We start from the raw sequence: 20,458 nt of genomic DNA, 5'->3' as shown, positions 1-20,458 counted from the left end.
GAAAATAGACACTTTCAAAGAAATAAATAATGGAATGAAATAAAAGTGAAGTGAAATGATTGAATTTAAGAAAATAATAAACGCACAAATAAAAAGATAAAATAAATTTTAAAGCAAAAATTAGTCGACTAAATGGAATGAAATTAAATAAAAAATTAAAAGGAAATAAAGTAAAATCAATTGTAAAAAGACAAAATAAATAAGGTCAGATAAATTAAAATGAAGTGGGATAAAACAGGCGTAAAGATGAAATAAGGTAAAATAAAAGGAGTAAAATTTTAAAAATTAAAATATAACGATGAAGAGATGAAAGTAAGAGAAAATAATTTTTAAAGAATAATAAAAAAGAAAATGAAAATTAAAAATAAATAAATAAATAAATAAATAAAAGTAATAAAATAAAAGAGTAAAATAATAAAATAATATAAAGTGAAATAAAATAAAATAAAAAGAAAATAAAATTATATAAAATGAAAAAATAAAATAAAATTAAATAAAATTATATAAATAAAATAAAATAAAATAAAATAAAATAAAATAAAATAAAATAAAATAAAATAGAGTAAAGCAGAGGGGACGGAGCCGTGCCGAGCGCTCGCTCCCGCGGGGCAGGTGCCGTGGCCGTGGCCGCGGGCGGGGCCGGGGGGGCCGGGCCGGGGCGTTCTTAGCGCGATAACGCCCCGCACAAGTTGCAAACGGCGGCGAGCGGCGGCGGGGACGGGCGAGGACGAAGCTCCGCACGGAACCGCAGCCGCCCCGCAGCGCCCGCCATGGGCAACGCGGCCGGAGGGGGCCTGGAGGGGGGCGCGGCGGGGCGGGAGCGGGACCCCCGCGACCACCGCCCGCAGCCCGGGCCGGCCCCCGCCGCCGCCGCGCCGCCGCCCCCCCGGCAGCCCATGCCCGCGGCCGCCGAGCTGGAGGAGCGGTTCGGCCGCGTCCTGGTGAGCGGGGACTGGGGGACACGGGGGGACACGGGGGGACAGGGGGGGACACGGGGGGGCGGAGCTTTTGGGAAGAGGGGTCCGGACTGGCCGGGGGGACGCGCTGGAGGGTCCGGACCTGCCGGGGGGTCTCTCAGCATCGCTCGCGGCTTTAGCACCATCAGCGTCGCTATCACCGTCATCACCGTTCTAATTATCATATTTTTACTATTATTTCATTATTAATTATTCAATTTATTATTTAATTAATATTCTTATTCATGAGGATGATTTCCCCTCGCCACCCCTTTCCCCCCGGGGACACTCAGCCCTGCCCTGGGACGACCCCCCTCCGCTCCCGTCTGGGGGGTCCCAGCCCCCAGACTCTTGGGGTGACCCCCAGTCCCGGGCCCCGGGAAGGCTCCGCCATGGCGGGATCGGCGGCAGGGCCGGAGCGCCGCAGGCAGCCGGTGCTGCGGATGGCGATGCTTCGCTCACCTCTTCCTCCTCCTCCTCCTCCTCCTCCTCCTCCTCCTCCTCCTCCTCCTTCTCCTCCCCGGCGCCGGAGAACCCCTCGGCATCGCTCCCGGTCTCTGGCGGGGTGGGAGCCGCGTTCCCATGGGACGGATGGATGGATGGATGGATGGATGGATGGATGGATGAATGGATGGATGGATGGACGGACGGACAGCAGCTCCCTGGAACACTCGGGGCTGCGGGAGATCGGCTCCCGCCCTCTCGCTCCGTCCTTGAGCGGGGCCGGCCGGCCGTGACCTTCGCGCCGGGATGGCCGCGGGGGCCGGGCACGCTCCACCCGCGTCCCTGCCTTCCCCAAAAATGCTCCACGGGAAAAAAAATCGCTGCTTTAATCCCCCGATCCCTCCCGGCGGGAACCGGAGCCTGTTCGCCGATCCCGTGCCGGGAGAAGCCGCGGGCAGGAGCTCCCACGGAACGCCGGGATCTGCTCGGTGGGATCCCCATCCCAGTCCTGAGCACGAATTATTCGGAAGCTTTTTAATCTCGTGGCGTTTATGGGATTATTTGGGGATGAGCATCTCAGCCAGAGCCATTGGCGCTTCTCTGCCACCAGCATTGGCTCCGGGGGGTGATGGTGAGGGCTCTGCCAGGCGGGACCCCCGCGGGACCCCCGAAACCCCAAGCAGCGGGTTTGCCGTGGGGCGCCCATGTTGGCGGGTGCCTGAGCAGGCTGGTGGCGCCTGTGATGGCTCCGGGTGTCACAGCAGTGGTGGCAGGAGGGGACAGGCAGGCAGGGACCTCGGGGTGTTTCCGCCACCTCTGCGAGGCCCCAGGAAGCGCCGCTTTCCGCCAGGCTGGGTCCAGCAGGTTGGAAATCCTGAGCCAAAAAATGGTCAGAAAAGGGGCAAACGCTGCTCCAGGCCCTCGGTGCCGCCCTGTCTGCCCTCATCCCGAGGGAAAGCCCTTTCCCAGGAGCCGGGGGCACCCAGGGGGCTGCAGACGGGAACCGGCTGTCTTGTGAAACCGGCTGTCCCAATCCCGCTTCCTCCTTTCGTAGGGTCCCTTCCCCCTTCTCGCGGCCGAGGGGGGATGGGACAAGGGGTCCTTCTGCCCTCACCCACTGCAAAAACGTTCCTTGACTTTGGATTCAACTTTTCCACCTCCCGAACTGGGGATATCAGTGGTGGAGAGGAGGTGATGAGTTGGGAATCTCCAGGTGGGACATGATCCAGATCGGCCACGTTGCCGTGGTTATGGTGATGCTGGGGGAGCTCAGTGCAAACCACTTTTGGGCTGGACATCCTGTACAGGGAGAGCTGGTGGGGCAAAGCCTTGGCAGAAAAGCCAGTGGGAAAGCCCAGGAGATCCTAACTGCTACCGGGAAGAGGATGGGTAAACCCACCATGTGCCAGGAAATGGGGAATTTAGTTTCCCAAAAGTTTGTTCTCCAAAAGTTGGCTCCTTCCCAGCTGGGGCACTGTGGCAGATGCTGCTTTGGCAGAGTGATGGGAGGGTTGTTCTATGCCAAGTGGTTTGGGATGTGCCAAGGTGGCTTTTTGGGATGGAATGGAGGAAGAGCAGCTTTGCTGCTGGGATGGAGATGCTGCTTGGAGCAATCAGGATCTTTCCCTCTTTGCACATCAAGAGGCATTACTAATTGGGAATATATAAGTGGAATTGTGAGTTGGGGTGTGGTCAAGGGAAAGTCAAAATTATCTGGGAATGTTAGGGTAGGACCTTGGGAATGGGGGCTGGTGGGGACAGGATCTGCTCCATCCAGGAGCTTCTCCTGGTCTGGGCTTTGCTGCCTCTTCTCCCAGGTCCTGGGGGAGCACGTGGCACATGTCACTACTGCAGATGTTTGCAGATGTTTGCAGATGTGCTGTTGGCCCCAGTGGTGGGAGCCCTGGCCGAGTGTCGGCCTCAGCCCAACCAGGAAGCGAAGCTGGTGCTCGGCTTCCTGCTGGATCCGGCCCCAACCTTGTCCCAGCACCGTGTCCAAGGCCAGCTGGGTGATGTGAGGCTGTAGTGGGGTGTCCCCCCGGGGCACATGTGCCCTGGGTGGGGACAGAAGTGGCCTGTGAGGTGAGAGCTGCTGGATCAGGGCCTGGGCAGGGGTTGCTGCTGCAGGGCTGCCCCGTGCTGCTGGATCTGGCCTCGTGTGAACCAGGAGGGCATCCCGGTGCAGGGTAGGCAGGAAGGCATCCAGCAGGGATAAGGCCACAGTGGCAGGATCAGGCTCCTTTCCCCAGCCTGTGCTACAGCAGCTTCTGCTTGTTCCTAAAATAGAGCCGGAGCCACAGGCAGCAGTGGCCGCCCACCCCAGCCACCCCCAGCAGGACCTGGCCATCCTGGGGACACACCTGCTTCTCCAACCGCCTGTCCCCACCTGCCACAGCAAGGGGTTGGGCTTGGCTGCATCCCCAATGGGATGGGCTGGTCCTGGGAGTGTCACCCAGCCTGGCTTGCCACGTGCTGGGGGTCAGGGGAGCCCTGTGTGGGCTGCAGGCCTGATCCCAGTGCAGAACCTCGGGAGGAGCCAGTTAGGGTCACTGGAGGAGACCATGGGACAGACAGCAGGCACTGCAGGGCTGGGCATGGCCCAGACCCCCCTGGGTGGGAGCATCATGCTCTGTGGCCACGAGGGATGGAGCATCCCTGGAGTGCTGATGTCCTTTGGCTGCCCAGACACCTGGTGATGTTTGTCCTTCCTGCAGCCAGAGACAGCCCTTCAGCTGCCACCTGGGGCACTTCCCTGCCCCGTCCCCTACCCTGTGGTGGGCTGGGTTGGTGCCTGTTGCCAGGACTGGGATGCTCCCCCATGCCACGTGCTGTCAAGGCTTTCCATGCCCTTTCCATGGCTGCGCATCACCCCGGGCCCCAGAAATGGTGCTGCCAGGGTTCAGGCTGGTTCTCAGTCAGCCTGTCAGGGGTTTGCAGCACAAGCCCTGCTGTGGAAGATGCCGGAACATTCTGTGCCAGGGTTTGGTGCAGAGCTCGGCTCAGCCCAGCTCTGCTCACGTGTGGAACAAAAAGAAGTGTCTGACACCCAAAATAGCTCCGTCCCCCACCGGCCATGAGAGGAAAAGGTCGTTTTGTACAAGAAAACAATGTCGGTGCTGCTTCACCTCCCCTCAGTCTTGGTTTTAGTGTTGGGCAAAGCCCAACTTAAACCCACACCTGGTGTGGGGTCCCATCTGGCCGCATCCCGGCACTGGGCATGGCTGGGGTGGCACAGTTGGCTCTGTGGCACTTTGTGTCACAGCAGGGGACACTTGGGGCGCTCACCCAGTGACCTGGTGGGCTGTCAGGCTGCTGGAAGAGGCTGGGAAGCCCCACACAGGGGTGGGATGAGGATGTTGGGTGCCACATGGAGGGTGCTGCAGGAGGGATGGTGGGGATGTGGCTGCTGGGGGCAAGTCCCTGTGGCCTCTCCATCTTTATCCCCCAAGGAGAAAGAGAAGGAGGAGGAAGAGTAAGTCCTTCCTCTGACACCTCCGGGGTGATTGGCTGCTGCCTTGCCCATGGCTTCCACCCAACTCACACCACCTACCCTACCCCCCATCACCACCCAGCCCCACATCACCCACCCAACCCACATCACCACCCAGCGCCTCATCACCTACCCAGCCCCAAATCACCACCCAGCCCCAAATCACCCACCCAGCCTCATCTCACTACCCAGCCCCTCATCACCCACCCAGCCCCAAATCACCACCCAGCCCCATCTCACCACCCAGCCCCTCATCACCCACCCAGCCCCATCTCACCACCCAGCCCCACATCACCCACCCAACCCACATCACCACCCAGTGCCTCATCACCCACCCAGCCCCATCTCACCACCCAGCCCCAAATCACCACCCAGCCCCAAATCACCCACCCAGCCCCATCTCGCCACCCAGCCCCTCATCACCCACCCAGCCCCACATCACCCGCCCTCCCCACACCTCTGACACCACCAGTCCCCCCTCCCTGGCAGGAAACAAGAACCGGTTTCTTTGTCTCTTTGAGCTGTTGGCTGACGCTCCACAGGAGCCACTTCCTCCCCCCCAGCACCACATGCCCACCCAGTTTGTACCCGAACTGTGCCACATCCTGCCACCCCTCCCAGCCCAGCCCCAGAGGAAGGGACTGGGGGCCCTGATGGGCAGACCCACCTCTGCAGGGGCATCCCAGCACCCCCTGCCCTCCCCGCACCCTTGTGGTGGGGAGCACATGAGAGGTTCTGTCCCAGTGATGATACACAGTCCTGGATTGTCCAGGTCCCACATGTGGTGACTGGAAGAGCTGGCCCGTGAGGCAGGTGCCACCATCCCCGCTCTGCCAAGGGCACCACAGGTGCTGATGGAGCCCTGGGTGGGGTGTTTGATCCCTATTGGCACAGCTCTGCCCCGTGGTCTGACCCTCCCAGAAGGTCTCACCCATCCCAAGGGTGGCAGCTTGGGGACTGTGAGGATGGGGCTGTCCTGCAATGGGGACATCCAGGTCACCTTGCATCACCAGGACCCACCTGGCTCCAGTGGCTTCACAACAAGGCTATTTCTGACCCTGCAGCCTAATTGTACCTCCTGCCCAGCTCTTCGTGAGCCATCCCCTGGCCAAATCTTCTCCTCCCACCCACGCCTCCTGGTTTTGGCTTCTTGTGAAAGCAGCTCGACAGGTCCTTGGTGGAGGCGGTGACGAGGTTTCCCTTCCTGCCTGCCACCGTGACACCTCCTGCCTTCGACCTGCTCCTCTGTAGGCAACCAACCTGCTGGGAGATGCCTTTCCCCAAGGATGTGGTTGTTCAGGGCTGCATGCACCCCATGTCCCACCCTCATCATCAGGGAACCCCAAGACTGGGGTTGGAGGTGACCTGGGGCTGTGCGTTACCTCCACATGCCCGGGCACCACAGGCGAGCTGGCTCACCAAAAATTGGGTGTTTTGGCAAAATAAATCACCTGTGACCCGAGCTCTAGTCTGGCCCAGGCCATGGTGGGTGCCCATTGAAGGCTCTGCTGGTCACCCATGGTGTCCTGCTGTGCCACCCTGAGGGCGGGGGCTGCCTCGGGGCCTCCCAGAGCCCCGGCCATGGCGCGGGTGGTTTCGGCAGCGCTGGTGCCGTTCCGAGAGCGGAACCACGTCACGTCCTGCCGGGGCAGCTGCCAGGGCTGTGGTTGTGCAACGGTGGCACGGAGGGACGTGGGGACGCGCCAGCCCTGCCCTGACATCATGTCTGTACAGAGACACTGATTTCCCCAGGAAGGCTTGTCACGCACCCGTGGCTGGGGGACGCAGTGGTGACTGTCACCCTCGAGCAGGGCCCAGGCTCCGTGTCCCTCAGCTGTGTCACCAGCCTGTGTCCCCATCCCTCACCCCGTGTGGCCCTGCTGGGGCTGGGCTGGCTGAGACCAGGCACTTGGTGTGCTCATGGTATGGATGGACAGGCCCAAATGTGCCTCTTGCTCCCCACCAACACTCTCTGCCCTCTCCTTGGGGAACTGTGGGTGGGGATGTGTCCATGGGATATTCACATCATGGAAATGGTGGTGTTCCCATCCTTCCAGTATCCCCATCGTCCTACTGGTGTCCCCATTCTGGGAATGGTGTTCTCACTGTCCCACCAGTGTCCCCATCTTCCCACTGGAATCCCCATGTTCCATTGGTGTCCTCATGCCCCACTGGTGCCCCATGTCCCATCAGTGTCCCCATCCACCCACTGGTATCCCCATGTCCCACTGATGTCCCCATCCTCCCACTGATGTCCCCATGTCCCACTGGTGTCCCCATCCTCCCACTGATGTCCCCATGTCCCATTGGTGTCCCCATCCTCCCACTGGTGTCCCCATCCTCCCACTGATGTCCCCATGTCCCATTGGTGTCCCCATCCTCCCGCTGATGTCCCCATCCACCCACTGGTATCCCCATGTCCCACTGATGTCCCCATCCTGCCACTGATGTCCCCATGTCCCACTGGTGTCCCCATCCTCTCACTGATGTTCCCATGTCCCACTGGTGTCCCCATCCTCCCACTGGTATCCCCATGTCGTACTGGTGTCCCCATGTCCCACCGGTGTCCCCACCCTCCCACTGCTCAGCAGGGACACCCAGTGGGGGGTGAGCAGTGGGTGCTGCAGCCCCGGGGGTGTTTTTGGGGTGCCCCCCAGTGCTGACATCCTTCACCCCACAGAATTCCATGAACCTGCCCCCGGACAAGATGAAACTGCTCAACCAGTATGACAATGAGAAGAAGTGGGAGCTGATCTGTGACCAGGTGAGGTCTGGGCTCAGGTGCTGTCCCTGTCCCCAAGTGCCACTCATGGCGTGGGCATCAACCCAGCTGTGCCAAGCACTGACACCCACCTTGTTAGGGTCACAGCACCTTATTGAGCTCGTTAAGCACTGATGGATGTGGGGGTGGGGACAGGGACACGGTGGCTGCTGTGAGGACAGTGGCAGGTCCCTGTGCCATGGTGGGTGGCCCAGTTTCAGCCTCTCTCTGGGGCTCGTAGGAGCGTTTCCAGGTGAAGAACCCACCGTCCGCCTACATCCAGAAGCTGAAGAGCTACTTGGACACGGGTGGCGTCAGCAGGAAGGTGAGGGGTCCCCCTTGCACCCCAACCTCCTGGGCCCTGTGCCAGGCTGGGCACAGGGACAGTGCCAATGGCTGTCCCCACCCCACAGTTCAAGAGGCGAGTGCAGGAGTCGACACAGGTGCTCAGAGAGCTGGAGATTTCCTTGAGGACCAACTACATCGGGTAAGGATGGGAGTGTCATTGTCACCCAGTGCTGCCACTGTCCCTGGCATCGCTGGGAGGGGAGTGACATGCTGCTGGCTCTGGCTGGGGGGTGGCAGTGGAATGTGGAGGCTCGTGGCCTCATCCTGCCCCCCTGGGGTGCTGTAGGACCTGAACCCCATTTTGGCTGTGGTACCCCCTGGGTGCCAGAAGGGACCCTGTCCCTACCCAGGGTGCCCTCACCCCTTGTGGGATGGTGGATGCCCATGGTCCCCAGAGACAGGCTGTCCTGTCATGGCACTGGTGACAGTGGTGGCAGCAGAGCCCTCAGGCTGTGTCCCTCACACATCAGGAGTGAGTTTCACCCTGGCACTCACCTGTCCCAGAGAGCTGCCAGCTCATGATGCCACCTCATGTCCCCAGCATGTCCCACCCTGTCTGGGGACCTCTGACCTGGGGGTGGCTCTGCTGAGGGTCTGGGACAGTGGAAGGGAGGATGAGGGGGGCTGATGGAACACACTAACCCTCTGCATCCTCCAGCTGGGTCCAGGAGTTCCTCAATGAGGAGAACAAGGGGCTGGACGTGCTGCTGCAGTACCTCGCCTTCGCCCAGTGCTCCGTCGCGTACGTCCCCACCGGCTGTCCTGTCCCCAGGGCTGGGATCGGCCTCCCCTGGGGCTCAGAGGGGCTGGGGGTCCCTGGGGATGCTCCCCTGTCACTGGAGCAATGGAGCTACGGATGCTCCATGGCTGGGGTTGAGCAGAACACCCCCAACATCCCAGGGAACCCCAGAGGGGTGTCTGCCCAGATTGGGGTGCCACATCTCACCAGTCCCTGTGTCCCCACGGGCCACCAGGTATGACATGGAGAGCGCAGAGAACAGCAGCCCCGGCTCTGATAAGGGCAAAGAGCAGTCTCTGGAGGACCTGAACAAAAGCACCTCCTCGTCCCCCACCCAGGGCTCCTCCAAACCACGGCCCCTCACTGTAAGGTAACGTGTGGTCCCGTCCCCAACTGTCCCCTGTCCCTGTGCCATGTCGCCCCCGCTGCCCCGCCTCGCTGCACCCCCGGCCGCGCCGTGCTTGGAGAGGGGCTCGGCAGGGAGACACAGGCTCGGCCCTAAAAATCGGTCCCAGTCACAGGCCTGGCCCTAAAAGTGAGTCCCCATCACAGGCCTGGCCCTAAAAGTGGGTCCTCATCGCTGGTTTGGGGTGACAAAGCCACGTCCCCAAGTGTGCCCCCAAGGGCTGAGCCCTGACTAGAGCTGGGCTGGATCCGTGTCCCCACTGAGACCCTTATGGGTAAAACTCAGGAATAAGCAAAAATTGGAGGTGGTGGAGGTTTTGAGGGGAGCAAATCGCACGCCCCTGGTTTAGACCCGGGGCGGAGGAACGGGCCTGTGTCCCCAAAGCCGGTCCCGGTGGCTGGTGGCTCTCGCTTGGCGCCGCTCGCCCGCAGCCCCGTCTAACCCCGCTCTTCTCTTGCACGCTGCCGGGGACGCGCTGACGGTAGGTGACGGGGCACCGGCGGTACGGGGACACCCCACGGGACCCACTGCTGGCCACCGGAGTCGGGGAAAGGGCCTGCGGGGCATCCCTGGAGGGTGGGGGGGTCCCAGGGACACCCCATCGCCGTCACCCCGGGGTCTGTAACGCGGCACCCCGGGGAGCGCGGGGGTCCCTCACCGCCTGCCAGCAGCTCTGGAGGAGCCGGGGTGTCCCTGCCAGCCCCAGGGACAGGTCAGCAGGGACGTGGCAACCGCAGGTGGTCCCATCCCTTGTCCCTCCCACTGCGTGTCCCCGAGCCCGGGTGTCCCCGGGGCGACGCGGGAGCCCCGTTTCTCCCTCCTGTCCTGCAGGCTCTAACGCGCCTCCAGCTGCTGCCTCTCGAACCAGCACATCCACACCCTCCTCCGCCACGTCCACCCCAGCGCCCCCTGCGGTGCCCCGGGCAGCGATGGGGACAGTGCCCCCAGGTCACCCGGCAGCTCCTGCCCGCCCCGGTGAGCCTCCGAGACCACCCGTGTGCACGAGGGGGCCCCAAAATCCATCCCACCGCCACTACCCCGCCACCCCAAGGGCTTCTAGGCGGGCACGGACGTGGGGGTTCCTCCCGCGGGGATGCAGCCGCCCGGGTGCCCCGGTGTCCCCCCGCCCCCGCTGCCACCCCCTAAGCGCTGCCCCCTCCCCGCTTTGCGCTGCGCCCCCGCTGCCCCCGGCCCGCGCTCAGCCGCACTCTCGCCCGCCCAGGCTGAACCCCTCGCACAGCAGGAAGACGCTGCGCAACTCCCGCCTCGTCAGCCAGAAGGACGATGTCCACGTCTGCATCATGTGCCTCCGCGCCATCATGAACTACCAGGTGCGAGTGGGCGGCGTCCTCGGGCATCCCGAAAAATCCCCAGCCCCTGGGTGCCAGCGTGGGGGTGGCACCGTTCTCCATCCCCCTGCTCAGAGATGTCCTTGCTCAGCCTCCTCTTTGTGGGGACATGGCATGGGGATGTGCCAAAGTCCTGGAGCGCCCCCAGGATGGGGACAGGACACATGACCCCATTAATGCTCCTTTTCCACCCAAGTCTGGCTTCAGCCTGGTGATGAACCACCCAGCCTGCGTCAACGAGATCACCCTGAGCCTCAACAACAAGAGTGCCAGGTAGGACCTGCCCCAGTGCCCTGTCTCTGTGCCCTGTCCCTGTGCCTCTGTCCCCTCACCCCCCACCCCGACCCCCTCACCCTTCGTGTCTCCACAGGACCAAGGCGCTGGTGCTGGAGCTCCTGGCCGCCGTCTGCCTGGTGCGAGGTGGCCACGACATCATCCTGGCTGCCTTCGACAACTTCAAGGAGGTGAGTCCCCAGCAGGGACACACGGTCCCCACATGGACAGCCCTGCCCTGGCTGGGCTCCTGCCTCGGTTTCCTGGTGTGTGGCAGAGCCCTGCACCATCCTGAACATCCCATCCCTGGCTTGCTTGGGAACGCTCCAGCCTTTGGGCTTGATGTCCCCACCCAGCACCTGTGCCCAGGGCCACATCCCAGCCAGGCTGGGTGCCAGACAGCGCCTGGCAGGGTTGGGATGGTGTCGCTGGTGGGTGCCTCGTGTCCTGCCGCCCCCCTGGGTGCCCCCCAGCCGTGTGCCCCCCAGCACTCAGCCCCCTGCTCCCACCCCAGGTCTGCGGGGAGAAGAACCGCTTCGAGAAGCTGATGGAGTATTTCCGAAATGAGGACACCAACATCGACTTCATGGTGAGCAGCTGGTGGGGCTGGTGCTCTGCTGTCCCCAGGGCATCGTGTCCCCATGGGCTGCTGAGCCACTGTGCTGCCCCCAGGCCTTCATGGCCCCAAGGAATTGCTGAGCCACTGTGCTGCCCCCAGGCCTTCATGTCCCCAAGGAATTGCTGATCCATCCAACTGTCCCCAGGCCTTCATGTCCCCAAGGAATTGCTGAGCCACCCTCCTGTCCCCAGGCTATCATGTTCCCAAGGGTTCTAAGCCACCACACTGTCCCCAGACCTTTATGTCTCTGGGGCCACCATGCTGTCCCCACTCCACAATGGTCCCAAGGCCCCCATGATGTCCCCAGACCATCACGTCCCCAAGGTTTTCTAAGCTCCCACACTATCCGCAGGCCTTCATGTCCCCAAGGCCACTGTGCTGTCCCAAAGCCAACACATCCCCAAGGGCTGCTGCGCTGCTGGTCCTTCCCCATGTGCCCAGGGTTGTGAAACTACCAGGCCCTCCCCGGGGGTACCTTGTCTCCAAGGGACACCAATCCCCTGTGCAGTCCCCGGGGCACCGTGTCCCCAAGGGCTGCCGTGTCACCGCGCCGTGTCCCCGCAGGTGGCCTGCATGCAGTTCATCAACATCGTGGTGCACTCGGTGGAGAACATGAACTTCCGCGTGTTCCTGCAGTACGAGTTCACCCACCTGGGGCTGGACCAGTACCTGGAGGTGGGTGATGCCCGAGGGTGGGGGTGCCGGCGCCGGGGGACCCCCAGCGCTGACGGTGCCACCGGCTGTCCCCCGGCAGAGCCTCCGCCTCACCGAGAGTGACAAGCTGCAGGTGCAGATCCAAGCCTACCTGGACAACGTGTTCGACGTGGGGGCCATGCTGGAGGACTCGGAGACCAAGACGGCGGTGCTGGAGCACATGGAGGAGCTGCAGGAGCACGTCAGCCAGGTGGGCCGTGGGCGCGTGGGCAGCGCCGCTGACGCAAAGCCCAGGGGAGGGATGGATGGGGACGGCGCTGAGCGGCGGCGCCTCGGCCCCCACAGTTGGAGGAGAAGCTGCAGGATGCGGAGAACGACTCCATGGCCAAGATAGCGGAGCTGGAGAAGCAGCTGAGCCAGGCGCGGCGGGAGCTGGAGGCGCTGCGGGTGAGCACCCACGGGAGGGCCGGGGGTCCAGGGGTGCGGCGGGACAGCGGTGACGTGCTGGGTGTTGTCACCTCTGCAGGAGCAGCTGAGCCCCCCGCGGCCGCCCAGCCCGCCGTCCCCGCAGCCCCAGGACTGCTACCGGCTGGCGCTAGAGCGGCGGCTGGCGGAGCTGGAGGAGAAGGGGCTGGTGCAGATCCTGCGTGGGCCCGACGGAGACGTCGCCATCGAAATTGTCCCCGTTGTCATAGAAACCCCGGCAGCCCCCGTGGTGACTGGAGAAGCCGCCGCCGTCACCCCCGCCCCTTGCACAGGTACCCCTTGCCGGTGGGGACACCTGGCACAGAGGAGGAGTGGTTCTGGGCAGAGAAACTGGGGCAGGGGCACGGGGATGTGCCCGGGGTCACAGAGTCACTCGGTGGCACAGGGAGCCTGGCGGTGGCACCGTGCCCTGCTGTGTCACTGTCTCACCCACCTCTTCTTTCCCTTGCAGATGCTCCGGCTCTGGCTCCAGCCCCACCTCCCCCACCGGCATCTGCGGCCCCCCCACCCCCACCCCCTCCACCCCCCCCACCACTGCCAGGGGCTGAGCCCATCCCCCCCCCGCCCCCTGCCCCCCCTCTGCCCGCAGCCACTACCCCCCCACCAGCCCCTCCACTCCCGGGTGCCCAAGTGCCACCCCCGCCACCACTCCCGGGGGGGCTGGATGGCCCTGCGCCCCCCCCTCCACCGCCCCCCCCCCCTCACTGGAGAACTCCCAGCTGTTCCAGGTGCCCCCCAAACTGCCAATGGTTCAGGTGAGTGTGGCCCAGGGATGGTGGGGATGTGCCCCAGGTGAGGTCTGGGTGCACCCTGGTGTGTGTTTGGGACCCCCTCACCAATGACACCTCCCTCCCTCCCCGTGACCCGCAGTGAAGGTGAAGAAGCCCATCCAGACCAAGTTCCGCATGCCAGTCTTCAACTGGGTGGCACTGAAGCCGAGCCAGATCGATGGCACCGTGTTCACCGAGCTCAACGACGAGAAGGTGCTGCAGGTGAGGACATGGGGGGCTCAGGGAGGACTGGGGGGACCAGGATGGGAACAGGGGTCTGCATGGATCAGTGCCCCACTCCATGTTGGCATTGTCCCTGTACCCACCCTTCACCTACCCGCGATGTCACGGGGCCGCTGGAGGAGGTGGGGGTGGGAGCAGCTCCTTGGCACCGTGGAGAGGGACATGGGATCTGGCGTCCTTCTCCTGTCACCCTCTCCACGTCCCTTTGCTCCATTCTCATCCTTACATCCTGCCTGTCCTTCTCTTCTTCATCATCTCCATCCTCTGTCCCCTTCTTATCCCCTGTCTGTCCCCTTGCCTGTCTCTGTGCTTGTCTCCTTGTTCCATCCTCATCCCCTTGTTTCATCTTCATCCTCCCACTCATCTCCCCCTTATCCTGGTCCTCTGGCCCTGTCCACACCCCAGATATCCCAAGCCAGCTCCCCACCCTGTCCTCAGCCCTGTCTCCCCGCAGGAGCTGGACATGAGTGACTTTGAGGAGCAGTTCAAGACCAAGGCACAGGGCCCCGCCTTGGACATCAGTGCCCTCAAGGCCAAGGCCACGCAGAAGGCCCCCAGCAAGGTGACCCTCATGGAGTCCAACCGGGCCAAGAACTTGGCCATCACCCTGCGCAAGGGTGGCCGCAGCATCCAGGACATCTGCACTGCCATCGAGACGTGAGTGTCCCCTCCCTGCTGGGACAAGGTCAGACACAGCCTGGCTGTAGTGAGGGGTTGGGATGGTGGGGATGTGCTGGGATGCAGGGACCAGATGTGGAGGGATGCAGGGACCAGTTGTGGGGAATGGAGGAACTAGTTGTGGGGATCGGGGGATGGAGGGATGCAGGGACCAGTTGTGGGGATAGAGAGATGGACGGACCAGTTGTGGTAATGGAGGGATGGAAGGACCAGTTATGGGGATGGAGAGATGGACGGACCAGTTGTGGTAATGGACCAGTTATGGGGATGGAGGGATGCAGGATCAGAAACAGAGAGATGAAGAGATGCAGGATCACATATGGAGAGACGGAGGGTTGCAGGGACAAGATACAGAGAGACAGAGGAATGTAGGGACCAGTTATGAGATGAAGGGATGTGGGAACCAGATACAGAGAGATAGATGGATAGGAATCAGATACGGAGAGAGAGAGACAGAGGGATGCAGGGACCAGCTGTGGGGATGGAGAAATGGAACAAAATAGGAGATGAAGGGATGTGGGGACCAGATACAGAGAGACAGAGGGAGGCAGGGACCACATATGGAGAGACAGAGGGATGCAGGGACCAGATACAGAGAGCTGGAGGGATGCAGGATCACATATGGAGAGATGGAGGGATGTGGGGACCAGCTGTGGGGGTGGAGGGAAGATGGAACCAACCATGGGTGACAGGGGGCTGGGGGTTCTGTGACGGGCTCTGAGGTGTCCCACCCTCACAGGTATGACCAGCAAGCCCTGAGCTTGGACTTCCTGGAGCTGCTGCTGCGCTTCCTGCCCACGGAGTACGAGCGGACACTCATCGGGAAGTTCGAGCGGGAGCAGCAGCCGCTGGAGGAGCTGTCGGACGAGGACCGGTTCATGATCCGCTTCAGCAAGATCCCGCGCCTGGCCGAGCGCATGAACGTCATGATCTTCCTGGGCAACTTCAGCGACACAGCGCAGCTGCTCATGCCCGTGGGTGCTGGGCACAGGCGGGGAGGGGGCTGTGCAGGGTGGGGGGCTCCTCCAGCCACACTCACGCACTCCCCTCCCTCCTTCCCTCCCTCCCACAGCAACTCAATGCCATCATCGCCGCCTCCATGTCCCTCAAGGTCTCCAGCAAACTGCGCCACATCCTCGAGGTGAGGGGTTTGGGGTGTGGTGGCCCTGTTGGGGGACACTGGACAGGGGGCCGGCAGGGTGCCTGTGGACTCTGTGTGCCCTGGGGTGCCCTGTCCACCTGTGTCCCTGAGCCGTTGTGTCCCTGCAGATCGTCCTGGCCTTCGGGAATTACATGAACAGCAGCAAACGTGGAGCCGCCTACGGGTTCCGGCTGCAGAGCCTCGACGCGGTAGGGTTGGTGTGGGGTGCCTGGTGTGGGGGGCCTGGGGGCACTGCCACTGCCAGGGACCAGCCCTGGGGACAGAGGGACCAGCCCTGGGGACAGAAGGACCAGCTGTAGGGATGGAGGGTCATGGGAACCTGCTGTGGGGCTGGGGAGATGAAGGGATCATCTGTAGGGTTGGAGATGCATGGGGAGCAGCTGTGGGGATGCAGGGACCTGCTATAGGGCTGGGGATTCAGCTCTGGGACTGGAGGGATGCAGGGACCATCTGTAGGGTTGGAGATGCATGGGGAGCAGCTGTGGGGATGCAGGGACCTGCTGTAGGGCTGGGGATTCAGCTCTGGGACTGGAGGGATGCAGGGACCATCTGTAGGGTTGGAGAGGCCAGGTGGGGAGTTAAAGGGATGGAGACAGACAGGAACAGGCTGTGAGGTTGGAAGGACAGAGAACAGATCTGGAAAGGTGACAGGATTCAAGGACCAGCTGTGAGGATGAAGGAAGATGGGAACCAGCCTTGGGGATGGAGTGAGGAAGGACACATGTGGAGATGGAGGGGATGTAGGGAGGAAGACTTAGCCATGGGGATAGAGGGATGCAGAATGAGCCATGGGGTTAGAGGGATGGAGGGATGGAGGGTTGCAGATAGAGCCTTGTGGATGGAGGGATATAGAATGAGCTGTGGGGATGAAGGGATAGAAACCTGGCTGCAGGGATGGAGGGATGGAAGAATGCAGACCCATACATGTGGATGGATGGATGGATGGATGGATGGATGGATGGATGGATGGATGGATGAATGGATGGATGGAGAGATACAGACCCAGCCACAGGGTTCAAGGGCCACCAGAGCCTGCCCTGAGCAGGGTGAGGGGTGGTGGGGACTGACACTGCCCTCCCCAGCTCCTGGAGATGAAGTCCACAGACCGCAAGCAGACGTTGCTGCACTACCTGGTGCGGGTGATCATGGAGAAGTACCCGGAGCTCACGGGCTTCCACACCGAGCTGCACTTCCTCGACAAGGCGGGCACAGGTAGTGCCCATGGACCCCGGGCTGGGGGTGGTGGCAGCCCCTGGTGCTCTGAGCCTGCCCTGACCCCGCGCTCGCCCTCCCACAGTGTCCCTGGACGGGGTCCTGCAGGACGTGAGGGCCCTGCAGCAGGGCATGGAGCTGACCCGCAGGGAGTTCCTGCGCCAGGACGACAGCCCCGTGCTCAAGGACTTCCTCAAGGTCAACTCAGAGGTGATGGAGAAGCTGCAGGCTGACAGCAAAACAGCCAAGGTGGGTGCTGGGATGGCATGGGGGCTGTGGGGCAGGGCTGGGCCCCCGTTCCTACATGGGGACACCCCCGGGTGCCCTCTGCTCACACCTCTGCCCCATGGTTGGGATGTGGCTCCAGCAGGACAGCCATGAGGGATGGAGTGGGATGGCGAGGTGGGAGAGGCTGGAAGGGGGAGGTGGGCGTTGGGTGCTGCTGCCCAGCCCCAGTCCCCACATTGGGGTGTCTCTGCTCACAGGAGGCGTATGAGTCAGCTGTGGAATATTTCGGGGAGAACCCCAAGACCAGCCCCCCCACCACCTTCTTCCCAATGTTCATGCGCTTCATCAGAGCCTACAAGGTAGGAGGGGGCAGTGGGTATCCCGTTTCTGGGGGCTGGGAGGGGATTTGGGGGGTCTGCCCTCACTGGGGTTCATGGGGCTGGGAGACCCATTCCTGGGGCTCAGGAATGCTCTTTGGGATGGTCAGGATATTGGAGCTGGGTTGGGGTGAGCTGAGGGCTTTGAGGGGGGCTGTGGTCCTGTAGCAGGACCCCCCCCCCAGCTCAGCACACCCTTCCTGCCCCTCTCCCAAGAAAGCAGAGCAGGACATTGAGCTGTGGAAGAAACAGGAGGCTGCAGCCAAAGAGGCAGAGTCCAGCTCCCCCAACAGCGAGCGACAGCCTGAGGTGAAGGTGCCCCCATGTCTGTCCTGGTGGGGTCCCACCCCCAGCCCTGACTGGGCTGCATGGCGGGGAAGGACTAAACGGGTCCTGGGGAGGGAGAGCTGGGTGGGAGGTGCAGCTGAGGGCACCCCATGTCCTTTGCTCACCCGCACTGCCCCCTCCCCAGCTGCCCATCCAGAAGGCCAAGCGGCAGCAGATGGACATGATTGCTGAGTTGAAGAAGAAGCAGATGGTGAAGGAGCCTCTCATCTATGAAGGCAAAGATGGGGCCATCGAGGACATCATTTCAGGTGAGAGATGGTTTCAGGTGAGGAGCCTGGTGTGCCCCCCACCTCAGACCCAGCACATGGTGCCAGTGGGAGACCCTTGGTCTGGGGACTGCAGGGGCTGTCACAGGAGCTGGAGGGTCACCAAACTCCATCACAGAGACCAAACCCACCTGCAGCACCTTCCTATCTGCCCAGCCCTTCCTGCCCTGTCTCATAGCTCTTCCTTCTATTCTGCTTCTTCCTCCTCTCTCCTGCTCCTCCTCCTCCTCCTCCTGCTGTCCCTGGATCGCTCTGCTCAGCTCTGAAAACTGTCCCTTTCACGGCCCGGACGGGCAAACGCTCGTCCCGGCTCTTCTGCGACGTGAGCTTCAACGAGGAGAGCCCTCTGTAGGTAACGCGGGGCAGGGGCTTGGCACAGGCAGGCGGGGCTGCCGGGCTCCCCCACCCGCCAGGCTTTGTCCCCATGCTGAAACCCACCCCCGAGGGCACCCCGGCCTTACCCCCCGAGATGGTGCTGGGCACTGAGAGCCGAGGGTGGGAGTCCCATGGGCTCGGTGTTTGCAGCTGCTGCTCCTCCTGTCGCTGTCTGTGGCCCTTGGCTCCTCCTGAGTGTCCTCACCCACATGGGCGACTCCCAGGCAGAGACAGGACGAGGGGGAAGGGGTTTAAACTAAAAGAGGAGAGATTTAGGTTGAACGTTGGGAAGAAATTGTTCCCTGTGAGGGTGGGCAGGCCCTGGCACAGGTGCCCAGAGAACCTGTGGCTGCTCCATCCCTGGGAGTGTCCAAGGCCAGGTTGGACACTTGCGCTCCCCCCGGTGTAGACCTGCGGAACAACCCGTACCGGCGGGGGGACAAGGCCCGCGGCAGCGCCAAGAAGCGGCCGGCGGGGCAGAGCCTGCAGGCGACACCGGACATCGCGCTCTGACCGGCGCCGGCCCTGCAGCTCCAGCACCGGGGCAGGACCATCTTCCCGGCGCAGGCGGGACCGCAGGATGCCCACCGGCCGGCCCGGGGCTCCGCGTGGCGGGGGCACCGTGCCCGCTCCGTGCTGCTCCGGCCGCTTCCCGTGCCAGCTCCCCCTGCCCGCCCCGGGCACTGGCGCACGGACCCCCCGAGCTTGCTTGGCGATGCCCCTGAGCTCCTGTTCCCCAGGGCGGCAGGGCTGGGGGCCCCTCCTGGGTACGGGCAGGGAGGGGGGAGCACTGCGAGGGCTCCAGCTTGTCCTGGAAGGAAAAGAGGGGCTGCCCCGTGCCCACCCTGGCGCTGCTCCATCGCCCGCCCGCCGCGGGCCAGCCCGCCCCGGTGTGCCCCCTCCCCAGCTTGCTGGTGCCTTCGATTGTCGCTGCGGGAGGGGAGGGGGTGTCAGCCCGAGCAGCCCCCGCACATTTCCCCCGCACATCTGCCCCGGCCCCGCAGAGCCCCCCGAGCCCCCCGTGTCCTCCTCTGCAGAGCCGGCGAGGATCCTGCTGCGAAGCCCCCACCCCGGGCACCCCGTACCCCGGGGGTCGGCAGCGGTGCTATTTTACAGGGATATTCTAAGTCTTCCTTCCAGTTTCTCCGTGCTGCGGAAGCAGGGAATGGAACACCCACATGCGGGGTGTCCCCAGGAGCCCCGGGCTGTTCCTCGCCCAGGGGCGGCCCCGCAGCTGCGACAATGAGCAGCAGGGACAGTCTGCGGGGTGGCGGTACCTCTGCCCGGCGGCATCCCCGCACCCGCCCCGCGGCCGGGCAGGAGCCCCCGGACCCCGCCGGGACCGGCACCCCGCGGGCAGGGGAGGCTCCGGGATCCACCGGGACCGGCACCGCGCGGGCAGGGGCCGCTCCTTGTGCCGCGGGACGGGACCCGCAGCGGGTTCTGGGCAGCACCGGCCCCGGAGCGAACCCGATCCCAAGGGCTGCGGGGTCACTGCTGCCCCCAGAGAGGTCCGAGAGCCTCCGGACACCGCACTGGACCAGACCCCTCCATCCTTCCCTCCCCCGCCCGCTGCTGCTGAGTGACCCCCGCCCGCACTGTCGCGATTGACCTCTCAGTGCATTCCCTTCGCTAACGGCCCCCGCTGCGAGGATGAGGCTGCACCTCCATCCTCCTGTCCCTCTCCAGTCCCTCCCCGTGTCCCCCCTCGCTCGTCCCGGCTTTAGCCCAGCTCAGTCCAGCGCAGCCGCTGCTTCCCGCTGTATTTAAGCTGCTTCAGCGCCGGCTCCGCGTCACCCGGGGAGGGGTGGGAAATGAATGTGTAACTTATAAATGCCTTTAAGCCAGAAATGTAAACCATTAACTGCTCATTTGTATACATTATTTTTATATACTGAAGGCCTGTTTAATTCTAAAGCAGAACTGGTAATAAAATGTCTCAGAGAATAAAGGACTTGTCTGGGAGAACGATGAAGGTTTGCATGGAGGGAGGGATAAAGGGTGAGAGGGAGGGAGGAAGGGAGGGAAAGATGGAAGGAAGGAGAGAGGGAGGGAGAGAAGGATTTAGGGATGCACAAACTGCTGCTTCTCGCCCCACCACCAACACGTTCTCTCCCTGCTGCTGGCAGTGGTGCCCCTGCTCCTGGGAGCACCTGGAAGTGGAAGATGCATTCCTGGTTTGGCTGACGCTGCAGCTGGGACAGGGTCAGGTCAAGGCTCTGCTCAGCCCTGCAGGTCCTTGCAGGACTGGCAGCCTCCAGGCACTGGATGGGC

General features: G+C 62.3%; 1 protein-coding gene across 1 annotated transcript; it reads left to right on the top strand.

Annotated features, from left to right (window-relative positions):
- The first annotated feature begins 669 nt into the window (after positions 1-669).
- Positions 670-20,053, top strand: FMNL1 (formin like 1). Its single transcript, XM_071577321.1, is given in 27 exon segments — positions 670-941; positions 7,571-7,654; positions 7,893-7,976; positions 8,065-8,138; positions 8,658-8,741; positions 8,974-9,108; positions 10,367-10,475; positions 10,690-10,766; positions 10,864-10,957; positions 11,281-11,355; positions 11,950-12,060; positions 12,140-12,289; positions 12,385-12,486; positions 12,566-12,797; positions 12,977-13,215; positions 13,217-13,280; positions 13,396-13,517; positions 13,993-14,195; positions 14,956-15,190; positions 15,289-15,357; positions 15,486-15,566; positions 16,461-16,590; positions 16,676-16,839; positions 17,076-17,177; positions 17,412-17,504; positions 17,668-17,791; positions 18,594-20,053. Coding segments are annotated over 27 exon segments (3,312 nt in total). The 5' UTR covers positions 670-770; the 3' UTR covers positions 18,698-20,053.
- The last annotated feature ends 405 nt before the right edge of the window (positions 20,054-20,458 follow it).

The sequence above is a fragment of the Pithys albifrons genome, chromosome 25, assembly GCF_047495875.1.
Source record: "Pithys albifrons albifrons isolate INPA30051 chromosome 25, PitAlb_v1, whole genome shotgun sequence".
Classification (NCBI taxonomy): domain Eukaryota; kingdom Metazoa; phylum Chordata; class Aves; order Passeriformes; family Thamnophilidae; genus Pithys; species Pithys albifrons.
This window is presented reverse-complemented; position numbering and strand designations above follow the sequence as displayed.